Source organism: Microplitis demolitor, chromosome 9 (genome assembly GCF_026212275.2).
Source record: "Microplitis demolitor isolate Queensland-Clemson2020A chromosome 9, iyMicDemo2.1a, whole genome shotgun sequence".
NCBI classification, from domain to species: Eukaryota; Metazoa; Arthropoda; class Insecta; order Hymenoptera; family Braconidae; genus Microplitis; species Microplitis demolitor.
The window spans coordinates 986,537-1,008,473 of NC_068553.1; the positions used below are offsets into that span (position 1 = coordinate 986,537).

Consider the following 21,937-nt stretch of genomic DNA (forward strand, 5'->3'; position numbering starts at 1 on the left):
TGATTTTAAGGTTATTGGAGTCATTAAGTTACAAAAATAATAGTAATTAATTTAATGGATTTAAGTGGACGTTAATTAAATTTTTTAGTGCATACGTGGAAGTTATTGTTCTTGTTTTTTATTGATTTCTTTGAAAGATTGTTCTAATTATGGGTTTATCGGTGGAATTTTTTTCTGGTACTAATGCAATGATAAGAGCAATTGGTTGAAGAAATAAATATATTCTTTAAGAAGTATATGGGTCAAGTATTTTTTTTTTTTACTTTTTCATTTATTTAATTATCATCAAAAATAATATGAGAATTTTTAAGAACTTTAAAAAGTACACCGCCGATAAAAATTTGTCAGATACAGTAAATCGTTAAGGGAACCCGGTGGTCTAGAGGCTGAAAATTTCATGATTTAAAAAAAATTTTTTTTTATATCTTAATAAAAATCAAATCTTATGAAATTTTGAGGAATTATTTTATTGTTATTAAAATATTAAAAAATCTTTATAGTTAAAAAAAAAATTATTTTTAATATTTAAAAGATGGCGTTGAAGTTAGCTCCTTTAAAAAAAGGGACCCGGGCGGCGTAGAACAATTCAGCTCTTCTATGGATCTGAAACAAAAAAATTTAATGAATTTTTAATCAGTATAAATATACCTATCGGCGGAACTAGAATAAAAAAAAAAAATTTTTTTTGAAGAAGTGGCACTTTGTTGAAATTTGTAGTCAAAAAATTGCATTTTTTTTCTTAACACTTTGCATGTTAAAAAATAGAAATATTCAACGCAAAAATTTTATTCTAGTACCAGCTATGGCTGTTAGTGTATTAAATAACATTTAAATTTGAAAGCAATCGACCAGATAATTTTTTTTCCCCCTACGCCACGCAGAAAAAAGTAGTTTCGAGATAAACGCGTTTAAAGTTTTAGTCAAAGAAATTCTGAAGAAAACTATATTTGAACATATACTTACGATTAATCAGCTATTCCAGCGCCATATTTTTTTCTTATGCATTTCTTCGGTTTTTCTTGTTTTTCATTATATGTTGACTTGTTTATCATTATTATAACTAGGTATAGAATTCGAAGCAGATGTTTTCCGCCGAACAATAGAATAAAAATTACTCACTCGGCCAGCCTGCTAAATAGCTTTTAGAACATCAAATACTGGGAATATCATCACCATATTTTAACAGTATATTTTTGAAAAACTATACTTTCGAAATATGATAAAAAAAAAAAAAAAATTTTTTTCGAAATTTCTAGACCACCAGGTCCCCTTAAGATAATTCTCCGAAGTCCATTGTCAAGAAAAATTTTTCAATTTAATTTTAAAAATTCTGAGATTAAAACAATCAAGGTTTCTCAAAAACAGCTTAAAATTTTTGTAAAAGATCAAAAACAGATCAAATAGTTTAATTAAACTAAAATCAGATCAAATTTTTCGATCCGGGGATTTTTTTTCAATAACTAAATATTTAAATTTTTTGTCTTTTGAATAAAAGAATATTATTTATTAATACTGATCATTGTACATTTATTAAAAAAAAAAATTTTTTTTTAAATAGTACTTACATTTATTTATTAATTGGCACATTTTATATAAAAGGTGATAAAAAATTAATATATAAATTTGTTTTAAATTATTGTCACTAACAAAAAGACGTTAAATAATTTACAGAAACATCTGTTGAATTAATAACTGGGTAACTTATGGGTCTCCAGTACAACCAATTATACCATACTGTAAAAAAATTATAATTGTAATATTAACTAGTAGCCTTGATAATAATAATGATTATTAAAAATATTTACACGTATAACCAGCTTTCAAAATAATTGCCAATGGTTTACAAGAATTACGACATTCTGGACTGGGAACCATTTTAATTAAACGCAATCCACCTGTTGATCTTAAAATAATGTTTGTACACTCAGGATTCGGCTAAAAATATTAAATGAGATAAATATCCAAAGTATTCACCCGATGAAAAAGATTTTATAAAATTGTATAAAATTATATATAAATTGGATAGAGAAAAAGACCCGATCCATTTGTATACAATCGTACATAATTATATCTTATTTGAATATAATTTGTAGATATTTTGTATATAATCATATACTGTATTCGTATAGATTACATATAATTATATACAAATATATTGTATATAATAACATACTGTTTTCGTATAAATTATATATAATTATATACAAATATATTGTCTATAATTACATACTGCATTCGTATAGATTACATATAATTATATATAAATATATTGTATATAATAACATACTGTTTTCGTATAAACTATATATAATTATATACAAATATATTGTCTATAATTACATACTGCATTCGTATAGATTACATATAATTATATATAAATATATTGTCTATAATTACATACTGTTTTCGTATAGATTATATATAATTATATGCAAATATATTGTATATAATTACATACTGTATTCGTATAGATTACATATAATTATATACAAATATATTGTATATACCTACATACTGTTTTAGTATCGACTATATATAATTGTAAACAAATATATACATTTGTATATAATCACATACTGTATAAGTATAGATTTCATATAATTATATACAAATATATTGTATATAATTATATACTGTTTTCGAATAGACTATACATGATTACATTCAATTCTATATAATTGTAGAAAAATATATAATTTTATTATTCTTTTTGCTTTTTCTTATAGAATTATATACGATTGTATATAATTATATGGAAATTTTATATAATTATGCATCACCTTTATTCAATTGTATATAATTTACATATGACTGTATACAGTTAAATAAAATCTTTTTTCATCGGGCAATTACAAAAAAAAAAATTATTTAAAATTAAATTTTCTTTTTAAAAAACTAAAATTCGATCCCAAAATTTTCTAAAGCTTCCAGAACTCGACACATTGATGGTATAATGAAAAGTCATTCAAGCTTTTTTTTGAAAAATTTTAGAGGCTACAGAAAAAATTCATAGCTTTGTTATGTATCTTCAAGAATGGATAATTTAAAGGAACATTCGAAAAATAACTTTTAATGTCGGAACTTAAAAAAAAAAAATTTGATCATGATTTTTTTATTAAAAAAATAATTTTACTTACTAAATTATATACTGGAGCCGAAGGTTCATCAATGAAAATAAATCTCTCAACGGACTGACCCCACCAATCAGGAGTTCCATTCGGTTTTGGGAATAATTTACGTAAAATTCTACTTGGTGTCATTCTATTTATTCTCCATGTAATGTGTGTATTTTGTGATTCGGATTTATTTACATCTAGTATCTTATTCATAACATCATTAATACTCCTGCAAAAATTAAAATTTTTCTTAACTCAAGTAAAATAAAAAAAAAAAGTACATAAGGATTATTGACGAAATTTCATGAACTTTGAGTACCATCATCGATATATTTGGGTTGATAAAAAATTAGTAATTGTTGTAAGTAATTAATCGACATTTTGGGTAATTAATAAACAATTAGTTGGAGTATAGGGTTGTGGGTATTCATTTGAAATGAAATTTTCTCATTTACACGGATAGCATATGGATCTTTGGATAAAAAAAGATTTTTGCCGTGAAAAAAAAAAAAACTGATTAATTGTAATTATGAACACAAAATTTCAAGTTGAATTGAAACAGAAAATTACGGTTATATATGTGTTCGTGATAAAATTTCCTGTTGATTGAGTACTCACATCAGTATGTTAAAAAAAAAATTTAATTGTTTAAATTAACAATTATTAAACAAAACAATTAAATTATGAACATTTTATTCGAATATATTGTTGTGGGTACTCATTTGACGTGAAATTTTATCAAGTTCTCAAATTTAACATCAGTTTAATATTCAAATTTTTTGTTTGTCTGAAAAATTAGAAAATATTTTTAAATAGTAGGAAAAAAATACTCACTTATAGGCAGGATTATTTGAGGTGATTTTTCGAGCGTCATTAATAAATATATCTTTATTATCAATAAGTATATTAAGCAAGCTCGATAAATCGTTATTAATACTATCGTTTTCTTGTCTTGTAAAAGGAAATCCAAAATTAAAATTACGTGGTATGGTCCAATTTAATCCCGACATATCGGGAATTGTTTGGATTGTATTACATGGCCAGCAATCAATGCCTGGTAACTGGAAAAATTGATTTTCTACCAGGCATGATTCATCATAATATTCTATTAAAAAAAATATAATAAAAAATTATTTGAGAAACAACAGGAATGATAAATTTGCATTTGATGAAATAACAGGAATTTGTCGAGAATTGATATCACGTTAGGAAAGCAAAGAAGAGATATATTTTTGTTCCTTTATTCATTGAGGAACAAACATCCAATATTTGAATTGTGAAAAAAATTTTGAACCGTAAGATGTATATCAAGAATATTTTTGATGGGCCAGGATTTAAAAAATTTATGTAAGGATCTCACAGAAGTCCTGAAGGAATCTAATCGAATTCTTCTGATAATAGAGTAGACCTGAAAGTATCTTTAGATTTATATAAGAATTTTATAAGACATACGAATTATCTTTGATTTGATAGAATTCTTCTGTAAGATCCTGAAAGGATATAAATCGCGTTCAATTTTTTTGGTTTTGTATATGATCTATGTAGGAATTGTTTTTTCACAAATTAACGGGTTGGATATTTGAGGAACTTACAGAATTTCTGTGAGAATCTTACAGTATTTATTGAATAGTCTTACAGGATTCTTATATAAAAATTTTTTAGAATTCATGTAAGAATGTTACATGATTTATGTAAGAGTCTTACAGAATTCTGATAAATATCTTATAAGATTTATGTCACATTCTAACAAGATTCCTGTAAGAATCTTGTGGGATTAATATGTCTTACAGAATTTCCGTAAAAAATCATATTAAATTTAAGTAAGAGTCTTGTATATTATGTCTGTAAGAACTTTATAGGATTTATGAAAGAGCTTTACAGGGTTTCTGTAAGTCTTATGAAATTCCTGTAAGGATCAAGGAGGACCTTTCAGGATTCCCGTGAGGATCCTGGAAGATCGATTATTGAATCCGCTTAATTTTCTTACAGGAATTCTTACATTCCGAGTCAAAAAACAAATTTTAGTTTGGACCTCAAAAAATTCAATTCCTTTGATCTTTTATTTACCGGACAAAAAATGATATGATATTGGCACTCTGAATCCTCAGTGAGAATTATGAGGTTTAAATGCAAACTCTTGATCGGTTTTAAATTCTAACGAAACTCAAAATTCTCAAAAATTAAATTATCGTTTTCTGGACTTAGAAAATTTTCGAGTTGAAAAAAAATCTGAGCACTTACAAAAATTTATGTCAAATAAAAAAAATTCATTTTTTTATTATTATTATTATTCGTTTTTATATACTCCTGGACAAACTATTAATAGGTCTCAAAGAAAATTTTTTTTAAACTTCTTAAATAATATAGAATACAATATCAAACATTTTGTCCTCAATAAATTTTTGTATTTTGATTGAAAAAATGTATACTAAATTTTCTTTCGGTTAACTATTTTCTCATAGTAACCATTACATTTTTTTTGAATGGATATAAATAAAAATAAATATTCATTTTCATTTGTTATACTTTATAGAGGTTCCGGTAATTTTTCTGCAAATTTGTAATTAATTATTTATTTTTGGGTCAATTTTTTTGAGATTCTCGGTCTAAAGTATTTATTTCTTACGAAAAAATGTGAGGGAACCCACATAGGTTACGTCATTTGAGAAATTGAGGCCTAAATCTGTAGCAGTAAATTTTTTTATATTATGAGGATTTTGAGGTCCCCGCATAATTTTTTTTATACCAGTTTAGCCTTCAATTATGTAAAATTGCCCGTAACTACAACATTGAGGCCTAAACTGGAATTAATTTCCACACAGTTCTTAATCTCGTCCAACTTGTTCCTGAAATAACTCACGTAGTATTTTGACGTTCAAACTGTAATTTATTTTTTGACTCAGGATGTGATCAATATATTAATTTATCGTACAAAAATTACCGAGCGGGAATACTTACAAGTAGGTTTAAAAACGAAAATTTTTTTGTCTAAAAAAAAAATAAAGTATGAATTTATATTTTTTTAAATGAAATTATTGCGCAGTGTAACGAGTTTAGTTATTATTTATTAATTTTTTCAATAACTAACCATTAAATTACCTGTAAGTGATGGGTATCGTGTAATAATAGGCACTGCAAGTTTACGAAAAACATAAAAACCTGGATAAATATAATTTTGCAAATTGCGTAGAAAAAAACTACGCACATATGGATTGTAATAAATAATAACAAGAAATATAAATAATAAAAAACTCAGTATTAAAAATATTTTGATTAATTCTATAATTAAATTACAAATTCCCCGTTTGCTATATATTTTTTTTTCCAACTCATCAAAACATTCATCAAATATTTTGTCTAGTTCTTTATCACTTATTTCACTATCTTTAGCGTAATTTCGAATTTCATTAATATAATTTTCATAATTTTTATAATTTATCATTTTAATAAAAAAAAAAAAAAAAAAAAAATTAACAAATAAAAAATTGCTTGTTTTTAAGGTTACTACATATATTATGACTTTAATAATGTTTACCATAACAAAATAAACTTCATGGCGTATTTTAAATTCTTATTTATCAACATGTTTCTTTGTTTGGTTCGTATATATTTGAATAATTCCATCTCCCTTTAAATAAATTTTCATGGACTTGCTTCTTGGATTTGTAATAGTGACTTTTATATGTAGAGGGCAGTAGCAATCAAGCAGACCCATACAGTAAACTTATGACAAATATCCGCACAAACAACATGAGTAGATGTAGTGGGTGTAGATATCGATAGTCGTTATATCGATATGTGTAGTAAAGTATATATGATATAGGTATATAGCATTTAAATAATTTGAAAGAAGGAGAAGGGACAACGCCCGTTGACGAGTCACCAAAAAATGTGTAGTGTTTGTTTAATCATCAACGGGTGTTGTTTCATTATAATGAACTATAACTATACTTTGTAATTTGAATATTACATATTTTTTATATTTAATTATTAATTTATCTATATTTAAGAAATTTATAATTCTTACTCGAGTATCAAAATGAAAGTTATTATTTTATTTTTTTTTTTAACAATCACACGAGGTATGTACACTTTCATGTATTCACTTTTATTATGAAAACGATTTTTAATTTTTTTAAATTTCATTTTTTTTACATATTATTAGTATTGACAATTGATGATTTATCAAATTCAAAAATTATTATTTTAAACTTATTCAGCGCTTTTTTTTTTTGTTTAGGCATTATAGTGTTATTTCTTTTCAAACTAAAATTTCGGGTGAATTATAAATTTTTTTTTTAAAATTGATTCAATGAAAAACGATTAGCGTCAGTGAGTTAAAAATAAAATTTGCCGATATTTGAATACCCACAAAGATATATTTAAAAAAAAAAAAAAAAAAAAAAAATTGTTTAAGTTTAATTTCGACTAAACATTTTTTACACATATTTTTGAATGTACAAATTTTAAATTAAAACAAGAAAAAAATTTTTTTTTTTTTATTCACAGTAGCTAGCTTTCCTCCTCAAAAAGTGTTCGCTATAGCAAACTTTAATACGTGACATAATGAAAAAGTTTTCATTAACTATTTTTAAACTTCTGAATTTTTTTTCGAGTACCAAACTTTAAGAAGAGACTTATTTTGATTATTTTGAATGTTTTTTAAATTCGTTGTTTTAAGAAAATCGGACTCATTTGAAAATAAATAAATAACGTATTTATTTTAGGAAATAATTAAAACGCAACTGACTATAATTCATTTTCTAGGTCAATATCTCAACAATTATGATTCCAAGAACAAAAACAATCAAAATTACAACTATAACACGAATTCAAATAATTTTGACAACTTTTACCCCAACCTCGATCCCTCAGTACTAAGCCCTAACCGATCTGTCAACGCTGTCAACACTGGCGTCAATCGAAATAATACTTTGGTTTTCTGTACAACTTCTAAAGCAGAATTTGCAAAATGCAACGCCTTCTCTGTGGCAGTTGATCGAGAAATCGGTCAATTCGGCCGTCACTACGTTGCGGTAAGCTGTTATGCAGCCTCCAAGAAAGAAGAATGCATGACTCTCTTGGACTATGAGACCGTACACTTGACAACATTGGACGCTGGAGAAGTGTTCATCGCTGGTCGCTACCACAGTTTAGTCCCAATAATGCAGGAAGTAGATCTGAACCGTCTTCAGATCCAATATGCAGTCGCAGTGATCAAGAAAGGGTCTTTAAGCGACGTGTCATCCCTGCATGATCTTCGAGGGAAAAAGGCCTGCTTTGCTGGAACCGAAACTCTAGCCGGTTGGATAATTCCTCTTCACACGTTAATGAAGCACGGTGGTCTAGAAGTAATCGACTGCAACAATCACGTCAAATCGACGATAAACTATTTCGGACCTTCATGCGCAGTCAACTCCCTGGTCGACCGCTACAATCCATTGGGTGACAATTCCGACCAACTCTGCAAGCTGTGTATTGGAGAAATTCCTGGAGGAAGATGTACCAACGCAGATCCTTATGCTGGGTACGAAGGAGCCTTCAGATGTTTGATCGAAGCTGGTGAAATAGCTTTCTTATTGCACTCTACTATTGACGAAGTTTTGACTTCAAATTTTAATTACAACTCCGTAAAAAAGTCTGACTTCGAACTCCTCTGTCCGGATGGCAGCCGCTCGGATATTGATAATTATCGGAACTGTCACTGGGACCAGGTTCCAACACGTGCAATCGTGGTCTCCAGTGCCCTAAAACTAGAAACCAGGCGATTATACCAGAAGTTCTTTGAAAAAGCTGCTAAATTATTCAGCAAGGGCTTTGTTGCCAATGCAACCCGAGCTGGAGATAACTTATCCAATAGAAATGATCGATTTGATAACCGGTTCAATATCAATAATTACAATAACGAAGGATATGGTGTGTTTGGAAATGAAACAAACCGAGGATTCCGTGACGAGAATAGAGAGCAAGTGAATTCAAATTCAAATTATGATGCCAATAGTAATAGCAACTGGGACGACCCTTTGGCGGTCAGGCCGTTGGAGGTCTTCGATTTATTCGAAAGCGCTCCTAAATTTGGTAATACTCATAATCTATTATTCTCAGATAGTGCAAGAGATTTTATATCACTACCTGAAAAGGACCAGACTTATGCGTCTTATTTGGGAAAGAAATCAGAAGACGCTATTTTGGGAGTGAGGAGCTGCCCGATCGAGAGGATGAAACTTTGTGTCACTTCAAAGCCTGAAATTGATAAGTGCGTTAAGATGAAGGTAAGAAATCGGGCACAAAATTCAGTAAAAATCTGTAACCATCAAAGGGTTTAAGAATGAGACTAATAGAGATCGTTTTTTAGGTTGCAATGAAGGCACAATTGTTGAAACCCGAGCTTGACTGCGTTCTTCAACACAGTCAGATCAAATGCATGCAAGCTATTGAGAATGGGTAAGTGTTGATAAATTAGATTTTAACTTAATGATGATTTCGGATAATTTATCGCCGTACCCTAGTAGCATTCTTGAGAAAATTTTTGGTAAATTTGTATTTTGAGTGTTAGGCAAGGTCTGCATTAGACCGATTCAAAATAATCTACTATTTTTATTTTTTACGGACACACTCAAAAGTTTCAGTAGGACAAAATAAGACGCCTGTGGAAATTTGAGCCCTTAATATTAATATTAAGTAGTCATGACTGACTGAGATGCTTGCGTGACTGCCATCAGGTCAGGCCTGCTGTGGAATCGCTTAAAATACCCGCTAACGGCTACCCTTACTTCGTGAGCCGTGGATTCAGCATTAGTACACCCGGGTCAAAAAATTAGATCTTTTCCAAAATAAATGATTAATTAAATTACTTTTTATTTGGATTAGGTTTTTGAATCGTATTTATTTTATGTGGGAATTTAATCGGTTTTTGTCCGTACTATTCTGTATCTAATGAATTTATTTATTTTTCTCGATATTTAAACCATTCTAATGTCCTTTTGGAATAAGATATCACAAGAATTTTGGTAGTTTCTAATACCAAAATATCTTGGATTTTATACAGTATATAAGAAAAATTTTTTGACACTTTAAGAGTAATTTATTACTTTTATTCAATAAGTCAAAACAAATAAAAAGTAACGTTGTCAAATGATCATTAACTGCCGAAATTTTTAAACAAAAGACACTAAGTAAATGGTGAACAAAACATAATTGTTTTTTAAAACGACAGAATTAAATCAACTTAAAATTTTTATAAAAGATTAAAAACAAATTAAGTTGTTCAAATAAGGTAAATGTCTCAATACTGGAACAAGACCCAATACCGAAACGATTTGATAATCATTATATTATATTTCAACTCGTACGCGATGAAACTAAATAAAACTTTCTTTATTTGAAACCTTAATCTTTCAGTTAAAAAAAAAATATAAAATAGATTTTAGAAAATATATAAAATATGAAAAAAAATGTTAATTAGAGCAATAGTCTCGGATTAATGACTTTTTCATGTCTCTTGATGGTTTTGCTAAGAAATCAGTCAATGGTCTTATAGAAAATGCATAGAATTACTTTTCAATAAGTTTTTTTTTGTATATGCATCTTGAATGACATAAAATTCAAGAAAATATATTAAAAATATGAACAAAATAGTATTATTATATTAATTTTACTGTTCGTCTATTGGTACACCAAAATGAACCCGTGCCCAGTACCGAAACAGCCAATCATATTAATGTTATCGATAGACATTAACGGTGAGTTTTATTGACTGGCTAAATCAAGTACAATATTAATTATTACTGGAGCCCTAATATTTGATGCAGTATGTATAATTGTTATAAAAAATAGATTAAGTATAGATAAACTCTAATTTAAATCATAAAAAATAAATTTTTGTTTTTAGTTTTTTTTTTAAATTATTTTTCTAGTATACCCTCAAATGATTTATTTTGTTTCTATTCTTTAGTTCAAAATATTTATTTTCATTGAATATTCAATCATTTTTAAATTTTAAATACATTTTACATTATGGGTGTGATATAGCAGACATCAGACAAATTTAAAATTATTAATAAATCGAGTAAATAATTAATAATATAAAATTTAAAAAAATGCAAATTCAAAAAATTTTGAAATTAATAATGCTTTTTTTGTAAATATTATTTTTTTAATTATTTATCTTATTTATTTATAATTTTAAAGTTCTCTGATGTCTGCTACATTCATACTCGTTTTACATTAATATTATTTAATAATTATTAATATTTTCACTATGAATAAATGCAGAAAATAACTTATTTTATTTACTGTTCCGGTATTAGGACAACCGAATTCCCATATTGGGACTAGGCTATTTCAGCGTTCCGGTATTGGGTCTTTTGGGTGTCATAGAAAAAAATTTTTTTTTTATATTAAATTTAAGAAAAATGAACTAATTTGATTATTTTTGAATTGGTAAATGTCTATTCTATATGATGTAATAAATTATTTTGGTTTATAATTTATTCGAATATTTTTAAAACGATAAAAATCAGTCATATACCCTTCGTCGTTCCGGTATTGGGACATTTACCTTACACATCAATTAATCCAAATGCAGTCCAGTTAGACTAACATCAGATCTAATTTTTCAAGCCGGGAAATTTGCAGAAAGTATACTTACGAAATACATCTCTCAGTTTTGTTTGATTCTGCAAGAGACTTGCTGAAGGTCTTTCATCGAAAAAATTGCTTACGACAGTGCTACTAGGGTACTTCTACCTTCACCAAAATGGCACCTCAGTAAAATTGTGTGATAATAACTTGTGAATTACAGCATTGCAGATGTTGCGGTTCTTGATGCCGGGGATGTCTACACAGCCGGCTTGATGTACAATTTAGTGCCTTTTATGTCCGAAGTCTACAACTTACCAACCCCCGAGTACTACGTGGTCGCTGTGGCCAAAGAAAATGATCCGAGCACAGATATAACTTACTTGAAAAACAAATATACCTGCCACACGGGAATCAACACTGCGGCTGGTTGGATCTATCCCTTAGCCTATATGATCTCCAACCAATGGATCCGTGGTTACGGATGCGATTCAATACGTGCAGCCGCTGAGTACTTCACCAAGTCTTGCGTTCCTGGTGCTTTGAGTACAGAGTACAATATCGGAGTGCCTTACGACAACATGTGTGATCTCTGTCATGGACTGAGTTCCCATTACTGTCGTCGTGACGCAACTGAAGACTACTTTGGTCACACCGGTGCTCTTCGGTGTCTAGTAGAAGGTGGTGGAGAAGTTGCATTCGTAAAACATACCACAGTCTTCGAGAATACCGATGGCAAACGCAAGGAGTTCTGGGCCCGAAACACCTTTACAAAGGACTTTGAACTCCTCTGCCCAGATGGAACGCGAAAGTCAACGTTGGAGTATGAGACCTGTAATCTGGGCAAGGTTAAATCCAACGCCATCGTTGCACGTGGTGGAGAGTATGGCTTCAATCATACCGAGATTAATGCATACATAAATCTGTTCGTATACGCCCAGCAGTTCTACGGACGGAAAGAAGCTGATGAGTTCAGCTTCAGCATGTTCTCCAGCATTCCGCCCTACACAGATCTTATATTCCAAGATGCCACGCAGCAGTTAGTTATTATTCCCAGTGAAATGAGAGAGTTCAGTAGATATTTGGGACCAGATTTCATGCGTGCTAGAAGAATTGTCGACTGTGCCGCCGGTGCCAGTACCATTGAGTACTCGATACTCGCTTTATTGAGCGTTGGAGTAGCTTTACTTCTTAGTAGATAGACTTTTTAGTGTTCGAAGGGGTAGGTAAAGAGAAGTCAAGCTGTTGGCAAAAATATTTTAAGGTTAAACCTATTTTTACATTTTGCCTACACAGAGAAAAAATTATAGTAACTGTTCCTAGTACGTTTATGAAATATCATCCCATACCGTTATGGTAATGATTACTTGGGATTATGGGATATAGACCCATACTTTCTGGGAAAGTTTCTATAAGTATGGGAACAATTCCTATCATTATGGTAATAGTTCCCATATCGCATGTGAAAGAACCATGGTAATGATTACCATACTCATAGAAATAGTTCCCATAAGCAAATAGGAACCAGTCCTATAACCACATTGTAACGGTTCCTAAGCGTATATGGTAATGGTTACCATAATATTATGGTAATGGTTACCATAATATTATGGTAATTGTTCCTGTAATATTATGGTAACCATTCCCATAATATTATGGTAACTATTCCCATAATATTACGGTAACGAATACCATAATATTATAGTAACCATTACCATAGGTACATAGTAACGATTACCATAATTCCATAGGAACTATTCCGATACCATATGGCAATTATACCCATAATTATAGGAATGATTACCATAATATATATGGGTGCGGTTCCTATAATCAACATTTCAAAAAAACCGGTTACCATGCAGTATGGGAATCATTCCCATAATATTATGGTAACTATTTCCATAATATTATGGTAACGATTACCATCATATGATAGTAACCATTACCATGCAGTATGGGAATCATTCCCATAATATTATGGTAACTATTTCCATAATATTATGGTAACGATTACCATCATATGATAGTAACCATTACCATGCAGTATGTGAATCATTCCCATAATATATTGTAACTGTTACCATAACTTTCTCTCCGTGTAGATGCTGACATTGACTTCTAGTTCAGTTTTCGCGGAAACTATTTCGGATAGATATTTCGATTAGATTCCGAAAAAACCGAATTACTTTACTCTTATTCTTTAGAATACTGCACCAGAAGTTAGAAAACAATCCGTCCCCGAAAAATTTTTATAGATATATTATAAGATTTTTTTATAACCTTCTTTTAATTCTAAGACTCGTCCATGTAAATAATAAAAGTACAAGTAGTATAGAAAACGTACAACGTAAGTGGGGTAAAATGAGCCATAGAAATTTTTATAAGTTTTATCGATGTTACGAAATATTTTTTTAAAAATGAAAAGATGATTTTTTATTAATTTTTAATACCTGTGGTCTTTATTTTACCTCATTTTAGTTTATATTATTATGATTTTACACTAATTTTATACTCTTTAAACTAAGAGCCAAAAAATTTCAATCCGTCCATTGAAAAAAATTTTTTACTAATTTAAATATAAACTTTTATGATTATTACTATTTAAAATACTGTTTATGAAACAGTGCGATTAATTATCATTAATTTTAGATAAAATATACAAAAGTATTTATAAATGATGAACAAATGTACTCATAAATGCCGTCCAATAAAAAAATTTTTTTATTAATGAATTTTATATTTATAAGTTTGTAAGAGTATGCCCTTGTTTCCTCTTACTTGTTCATAGAAAGTTCGAGCAATCCTTCTGCAGCTCAGGTAAAAGAGCAACTGGGTTCTAAAATACCGACTGTGACGTATGCAGCATGATTACAGGATATGGGAAATAATATAGTGAATTTATTTTATAATATAATTCCCTTTATTATAATATTTATTGATTTAATTAATTAAATTTCACCAGGCCATTTTCAGTATAAAATTTTTCACGGAGAGAAAATTATGGTAACTGTTCCTACTACGTTTATGAAATATCATCCCATACCGTTATGGTAATGATTACTTGGGATTATGGGATATAGACCCATTCTTTCTGGGAAAAGTTTCCATAAATATGGGAACAATTTCTATCATTATGGTAACAGTTACCATATCGCATGTGAAAGAATCATGGTAATGATTACCATACTCATAGGAATAGTTCCCATAAGCAGATAGGAACCAATCCTATAACCACATTGTAACAGTTTCTAAGTATATATAATAATGGTTACCATAATATTATGGTAATCATTCCTATAATATTATTGTAAACATAACCATCATATTATGGTAATGGTTACCATAATATTATGGTATTCATTCCCATAATGTATAGTAATTATTACCATGATATTATGGTAACCGATACCATAATATTATAGTAACGATTACCATTATATCATGGTAGTAATTACTATACATTCTGGAAATAAATACCATAATATTATGGTAACCATTATCATAGTTACATGGTAACGATTACCATGTAAGAACAGTTAGCATTTAAATGGTTCGCACTGAAATTATAAAAATCAATACAATTGTAGCCAATGGAAATAAAACAATCTTTGACCTTCGTGAATTAGCGGCTTAGACTTTAAATACAATTTAACCTTGTTGGAATCAGATTCATATATTGGAAAACTCCGAATCAGCAGAAATTGTCACCACTAGCATCAGATATCAAAGCTCTGGATACCATGTGGTAATAACAAAAAATTATGAGTGCTGTAGCACAAACACCCAATTTCAGTTTCTCATACAATGACAGTCAAACTTACCGTCGCCTAGGTCCAATTTCTTCAATTACTTCTCCAATACTTTCGATCAGTTCAAAAAATTGTCGACTTTAATGACTGAAAACTATAGCAAAATTTAAAAAAATTAATTATTTAAATTAACTTTGTTGGCATAAATTTGTGCTTCTTTGTTTCTCAACCATAAAATTTATTCAATTTCTAATTCACAGTACAGAGTACAATTTTTCACAAATGTTATTATAAATGTAAACGAAGCACAAAAGGATCAATAATACTACATGGTTTAGCTCTTGGTATAATTCAATGTCATTTCTTCATCTATGTAACATTGGCCATGACTTTATACATACATGATATTGATTAGCAAAAATAAAATACAGCTGTTACATGTTTACTTTGTCAGGATTGGAAAATTTTATGGCAATAGTATACAAGTGAGGAAAAATGAGCCTTAAAAATTTTTAAAGTTCCATTGATGTTGAGAATTATTTTTGAACAAAATTTAATAGTGATCTTAAATTTATTCCTTTTCTATTTTTACTTGGTTCATTTTTCCTCTCTTCCAATTTATATCATTACGACATGGAGAGAAAATTATAGTAATAGTTACAATATATTATGGGAATAATTCCCATACTGCATGGTAACCGGTTTTTTAGAAGTGTTGATTATAGGAACGGCACCCATATATATTATGGTAACTATTCCTGTAATTACGGGTATAATTCCCATATGGTATCGGAATAGTGCCTATGGAATTATGGTAATCGTTACTATGTACCTATGGTAATGGTTACTATAATATTATGGGAATAGTTACTATCATATTATGGGAATGGTTACCATAATATTACAGGAACAATTACCATAATATTATGGTAACCATTACCATATACGCTTAGGAACCGTTACAATGTGGTTATAGGATTGGTTCCTATTTGCTTATGGGAACTATTCCTATGAGTATGGTAATCATTACCATGGTTCTTTCACATGCGATATGGGAACTGTTACCATAATGATAGGAATTGTTACCATATTCATGGAAACCTTCCCAGAAAGTATGGGTCTATATCCCATAATCCCAAGTAATCATTACCATAACGGTATGGGATGATATTTCATAAACGTATTAGGAACAGTTACTATAATTTTTTCTCCGTGTAACATTATTTATGAACTTTAAGGGGGACTGTAGAATAAACGTAGAAACAGTTAAATCATTCCAATAAGAAAAATATGAATGATTTCATTATAAATATTCTTAAAAATTACAATCACAAACGTGTTTATTAAATTTGTTTTCCCCACTGACGTCTTTAATTCATTTAATAACTTTGAGAAGGAAAGTGAAGTTTTTATGATAATTATTCGAAGGAAAATGACTCTACATCTATGCCTGATTACAAGAATGAAATGGAGCCATAAATATCTTAGTATTATCTTGGATGACGGAACCTTCCTATAAGATATTCAATGCCAAAGATAAGTACAGCAAGGGCATAAAGAAATATCATGAGCACATATAAATATTCTAAATCTATTGCATCAACTTCTTGGAAATCCATAATTTTCTTCTTTCGATCTTGAGCTCTGCTTTTCTCCAAGTGATTATTAAGAGTATCTCTTTTATTTTTACTAAGAAAACCTGATTCAATCACGTTCAAAACCTTCTTATCTAATCGGTCTTTCACCGCCCAATTCTTTCGTGTCCGGAAGACAAAATTATTTTTAAGCACGAAATTCTTCGAAACATACAAGTTTCGATTCAACGCTTTTTCTACAATAAATTCAGATTGGTACACGCAAGCAACTGTATGATCTTCGGTAGCCAGTTTCAGACAGTCGTCGGGAGAAAAATTTGATTCAGGATGTAAATATCTCATCTCCTCAACTGTCGACCATAATTGCTGATCAATAATCTCATTATGTTTATCAAAACAATAATGTACATGATATCGATGAATGTACAGATCGCGAAAGCTTTCGATGGTATGAGATGATGGCCGAGTTAAGATCGCGAATAGTTGTCCTTGGAACACTGGGTTGAATACAAAAACAAACGAAAAAGCCATAAGAAACATGATTTTCATTCGAAATCGGCGGAGAGGTGCTAATATAGACATGTTTAATAGTAATCTCAAGATATCGAAAATCGCTAGGTCAACCTGATATTCATTGTGCAATATAATCATAATAGTCATAAATAATAATATAATTATGATCGCAATACAAGAGTTAATGTCAATCAGGTAAATAATTTCACGGAATGATGATATAAAAGTTCTCTTTTGTGTTACGATGGCGAGAGTGAATTCTAAATTTACTGGAACTATATCTACGTACTTATTATGTGGTAAATCAATCCTATAAGCGGTTGTACTGATATCTTGTTCACCGTTTATCAATGAGTTTTGAAGCAGGTCAAAACCTTTGGTCCTTTTAAACGAGGTTATATTCTCAGTCATATTTAAGCTCGGAAACACGTATTTCCTTAATGTTCCGAACGGCGTAGTATCTTTGCCAATATTGACGGGGTAACCATCGAGGAATTTGGTCTTGTCAAAGATAAGAGTCCTACATATTTGAGGATCTGAAAAATATTTTGACGTAATGAATTTGTTACAATGGTAATTCCCGAGTCAAAATTAAAAAAGTAGTTTGAGCCTCCAAATGCTACCTGAGGGTAAGGAGGTTCAAATCATCTTTTTAAAAAGGTAAAACAAGCCTCCAGAGCCTAAATTTATAGATCGAGACTCTCATCGGATCGCGTACAATTGGTAAAGAAACAGAAGGTAAAAGGGGGCCACTAATTAGAAATGGCCACCATGATCGACAAAAATTTGAAATTTAAAAATTCAAAAAATAATTTCTTAGTAATTAATGTTTTGTTGTGAGTTGAAAAATAATAAAATTTAAAATATTAATAATAATAGCTAAAGTTATACAAGTAGGCGTTCGAATAGAATAGTACTGTCATTCGAAATTCGAATTGAATAATTAGAGCCTTTGACTTATTGGTATATGATTAATTAATTATTTTATGTGAACAATAAATGCGAATGATGTATTGGATAACGGAAACTGCCAAAGAAATTTAAAACAACGGCTGAAAAATAATCTGCTGCCGCCGGGATTCGAAACCAAGACCTAACGAATATGAAGCACAACCACTGCCGCACTGCTACTCGGACGCTCACGATCAGTTGAAAATATCTTTATGTATTTAAAACGCAGATATTATTATAACAATTATATCATGCTAAAGAATTAAGCTCATTCGAAGTTACAGATTAAAAGTATGTAGGGCTTGGAGGGTTAAAACATCTTTTTAAAAAGGTGATCAAGTTCTCCATGCGCTTCGTTTAGGGTATTAAGGACTTGAGTAGCATTTTAAAATATATAGTAGGCCTTAGAGGGTTAAAATACCATTTTAAAAAGGTGATTTACTCCTCCATAGGCTACTTTTAGGACATCGAGGACTTAAATAACATATTACATTCAGCGGCAAGTCCAACATCAAACGAACTGAGGCTTTGGAAGCTCAAACTACTGTTTTAATTTTGACTCGGGTTATTATATAACAATGTATAAATTATATCTACCGTTAACAAAAGGCTGTCGGTATACCACCCATCTCGATTTTTCATTGTGTGTTCTTTCAACTGTCTGCCATGGATCTGGTGCTCGTGCCGTAAATGGATTATAAGTGTACAGGCTGGTTATATTGTTAGAGTCAGTGCAAATCACGAATGATGATAATAGTTCAAATTGCCAAAGTGAGTATAGTATTTCAGATGCATCCAGACAGAATTTTCGAGAGTTACCAATAACAAAGAACCATGATTTAATACTCCAGAACGTTGACGACTTCAATTTTCTGAGTAGATTTTCCAATTGTTGAGTCGTTTTCACCTTTAAGACATACAGAGGATACGATGGATAATAGTGTTGGATATCTTTTGCGACAAACATATTATTGATAACAACATTAGGTGCATTTATCGTGACAGTTGTCTTCATAATAATCGTTTCAACTAAGTTCGGTGTAATGGCGACCGGATTCATACCGTCAGCATAACATAATTCAAGTAGTTGATTCTGTAAAAAAAAAAAAAAAACAAGAAAGATAAATAAAAACAAGAAAAAATAAAAAGGCCATTCGGCACAAGAAAAGGAAGTAGATTTCTCATTATTTAATTATTTCCATCTTTTAAATAAAAGTTAATTACGAAATAAAATTTTTTTTGACATTCTAAAAAATTTTGAAGATAATAAACAAAAAATCGGTTTATCGGCTGACCCTGATTTGTACTTATGACTGGAATCGTATTCAGGTTTTTTTTTCTTACATTTTATGTGTATATCATAAATATATAGAATATGCTCCACATACATGTATTTTATCCTGGAGAGAGTTTGTCATAGGAAGATTTTGTTGTGTTATTGCCTGAAGTTACGCACGCACACGAAGTCACGCACACACACGGAGTGATGCACACGCACCCACACAATGTTTAATAATTAAATTTTATTTAATATAATTTTAATTTAATGTTACAACTCCGCTCCAGAGTGAAATAAAATCCACGCCACTCCGAAATCACTCCGCTGAAAAAAATTTCCAATTCACTCCGCATGCAGAGTAATTTTTTTCTAAACCTCCAGTGCTCCAAGTGGCGGAGTGAATTCGGATTGATATTAAATCCGGATTCACTAGCAATTTTTTACAGTGTAGGCTAGCCTGTAGGGCTCACCGATGTCCAGAATTTCTTGCATGGAACGACGGATCTTCTCCGAAAAGCAATAACTAAATCTGATAACGGTTAACCCTGGAGATCAGCTCCAAAACTTCACACTGTTTTCGACTTCGAGTAGCTCTAGAATATTGATAACACATTTTTGAGTTCTTTGAGTTCGACAATACCTTTAAATGCATTGCTATCTTCGAACTTTTCAAGCTGAAAAATTTCCTGTTTCGTAGTAATCTCAAAGAATTAAAAAACTTTTGCTCAAGATAACCGCAGTTATGGATCAGTAAAAAATCATTAATTTATAATCAAATACAATTACCATATGAACGAGTGACATTGGTGGACTCCTCGACCCAGGTGAAGTATAAAACTTGTAATCCTTGCATGTTGCGCCTATGTAAACTAAACTCAAAATAATAACTTTGCTAAAATTCATTGTCGTCTAATTAAAACCCTTTACGTGAAAGTAAAACTAATAAAACAAAAGTAAATTTAATTTATAACTATTATATCTGATGGTTTACGAGTAAAAAGTAATAATTTGAATATTGTTGTCAATTCGATTTAAATTTATAGACACACTGAAGTAAATCCGTACGATTGGTTATAGATACATCTGTTAAGTTTGCTCGTTTAACGAGAAGTGGTCGGCAACAGAGCAAGTATGTCTGTTCTAAGTCAATTCTGATACCTCTTCTACTCTTTTGTTCACCCAATCGCTGCGTTTATTTCTATCATGTGAATAATAACCCTTGCTTAACGATTTAGCTGCTGATTCCTATTCGTTGTCTCGTGACAGAGAGTCGACGATTGGCTCGTTCTAGATGTAGCTCGTCCTATAATATTCCACTTCTCCAACTTGTCGCATACGCATGTGAAGGAGAGGGTGTCAGAAAAAACGGCAATGTTTCTTTTTAACTTCTCACTAAAAAAATCGATGATGGTTAAAAAATTCGGAAAGTTATAGTTTTAACCCCGATTTTCGAAAGTCGAGTTTTCATCAGATGCCGACGTTTTGAGGTCCTGGGAAGCTATTCTGACAAATTCAATATTCAAAAAAAAAATAAACTTGACTTTTTTTTTGTGGAATTATGTAGAAATTGAAAAAGTATATTGAAATAATAAAATTTTCAATATATTGCAAAAAATATAAGTTTTAATATATTGAAAAAATGTAATTCCAATATACTCCGAACCATATATTTAAGCATATACAGTACTACCTTAGTAAGTTACGACGATTTGGGACCGTCGTAATAGTTTAAGGGGCAATAAAAGTATTAGTCTCGATTGACCAGGAGCTAGGAAGGGTATGTAGGTGTGAGGGATCGTTAGTGTCTGTAAATCCAGGCAAAAAATTTATCAGTAACATTTAATTTTTCATTTCTCGAAATCAATATAAATAATTATTATTTAATTTTACTTGCAATAATGAGTCAAATAAATTTTTTCTTAAATAAATAAATTTTTAACGATTGTTTTATTAGAAAAAAAATAATGATTAAGTAAATAATATTAGAAATTTTAAATATTCATTTGTTTTATGATTAATATTAAATCTGATATTAAGTTAAAACTTAAGTAACGGCTGGATGGGTTATCTTAAAGTCTAATAAACTAAATTAACTCAAAATTTATCGATTGTATATTTTTTACAATTTTTGCATGTCCACATTACCCCTCA

At 29.9% G+C, this 21,937-nt stretch overlaps 3 protein-coding genes across 3 annotated transcripts; 1 reads left to right on the plus strand and 2 right to left on the minus strand.

Annotated features, from left to right (window-relative positions):
- Positions 1 to 3: 3 nt before the first annotated feature.
- LOC103574738 (uncharacterized) lies at positions 4 to 6,585 on the minus strand. Its single transcript, XM_053741747.1, has 5 exons — positions 6,216 to 6,585; positions 3,951 to 4,221; positions 3,138 to 3,345; positions 1,806 to 1,935; positions 4 to 1,734 (listed from the first exon to the last, which is right to left on the minus strand). The coding sequence occupies exons 1-5, from the start codon at positions 6,556 to 6,558 to the stop codon at positions 1,643 to 1,645; spliced, it is 1,044 nt and encodes a 347-aa protein (XP_053597722.1). The 5' UTR covers positions 6,559 to 6,585; the 3' UTR covers positions 4 to 1,642.
- A 364-nt stretch (positions 6,586 to 6,949) lies between these two features.
- On the plus strand, positions 6,950 to 14,393 carry LOC103574751 (melanotransferrin). The gene is made up of 4 exons (XM_053741746.1): positions 6,950 to 7,198; positions 7,884 to 9,388; positions 9,472 to 9,560; positions 11,920 to 14,393. The coding sequence occupies exons 1-4, from the start codon at positions 7,156 to 7,158 to the stop codon at positions 12,896 to 12,898; spliced, it is 2,616 nt and encodes an 871-aa protein (XP_053597721.1). The 5' UTR covers positions 6,950 to 7,155; the 3' UTR covers positions 12,899 to 14,393.
- A 1,173-nt stretch (positions 14,394 to 15,566) lies between these two features.
- Positions 15,567 to 21,168, minus strand: LOC103574737 (uncharacterized). The gene is made up of 3 exons (XM_008554243.2): positions 20,573 to 21,168; positions 19,105 to 19,600; positions 15,567 to 18,092 (listed from the first exon to the last, which is right to left on the minus strand). Exons 1-3 carry the CDS (start codon positions 20,687 to 20,689, stop codon positions 16,939 to 16,941), a joined length of 1,767 nt encoding a protein of 588 aa, XP_008552465.1. The 5' UTR covers positions 20,690 to 21,168; the 3' UTR covers positions 15,567 to 16,938.
- Between the last annotated feature and the right edge of the window lie 769 nt (positions 21,169 to 21,937).

Excerpts from the sequence above, each read along its gene's own strand:
- LOC103574738 (XM_053741747.1), bottom strand. The coding sequence starts at position 6,558 with ATGATAAATTATAAAAATTATGAAAATTATATTAATGAAATTCGAAAT. Across the intron at positions 3,346-3,950 it reads TCAAATAATCCTGCCTATAA|GAGTATTAATGATGTTATGA; the intron begins GTGAGTATTTTT and ends TAATTTTTGCAG. Across the intron at positions 1,936-3,137 it reads CGGCTCCAGTATATAATTTA|CCGAATCCTGAGTGTACAAA; the intron begins GTAAGTAAAATT and ends TAATATTTTTAG.
- LOC103574751 (XM_053741746.1), top strand. The coding sequence starts at position 7,156 with ATGAAAGTTATTATTTTATTTTTTTTTTTAACAATCACACGAG. Across the intron at positions 7,199-7,883 it reads TTTTTTAACAATCACACGAG|GTCAATATCTCAACAATTAT; the intron begins GTATGTACACTT and ends TTCATTTTCTAG. Across the intron at positions 9,389-9,471 it reads ATAAGTGCGTTAAGATGAAG|GTTGCAATGAAGGCACAATT; the intron begins GTAAGAAATCGG and ends ATCGTTTTTTAG.
- LOC103574737 (XM_008554243.2), bottom strand. The coding sequence starts at position 20,689 with ATGAATTTTAGCAAAGTTATTATTTTGAGTTTAGTTTACATAGGCGCA. Across the intron at positions 19,601-20,572 it reads CAATGTCACTCGTTCATATG|AATCAACTACTTGAATTATG; the intron begins GTAATTGTATTT and ends TTTTTTTTACAG. Across the intron at positions 18,093-19,104 it reads CCGACAGCCTTTTGTTAACG|ATCCTCAAATATGTAGGACT; the intron begins GTAGATATAATT and ends AATATTTTTCAG.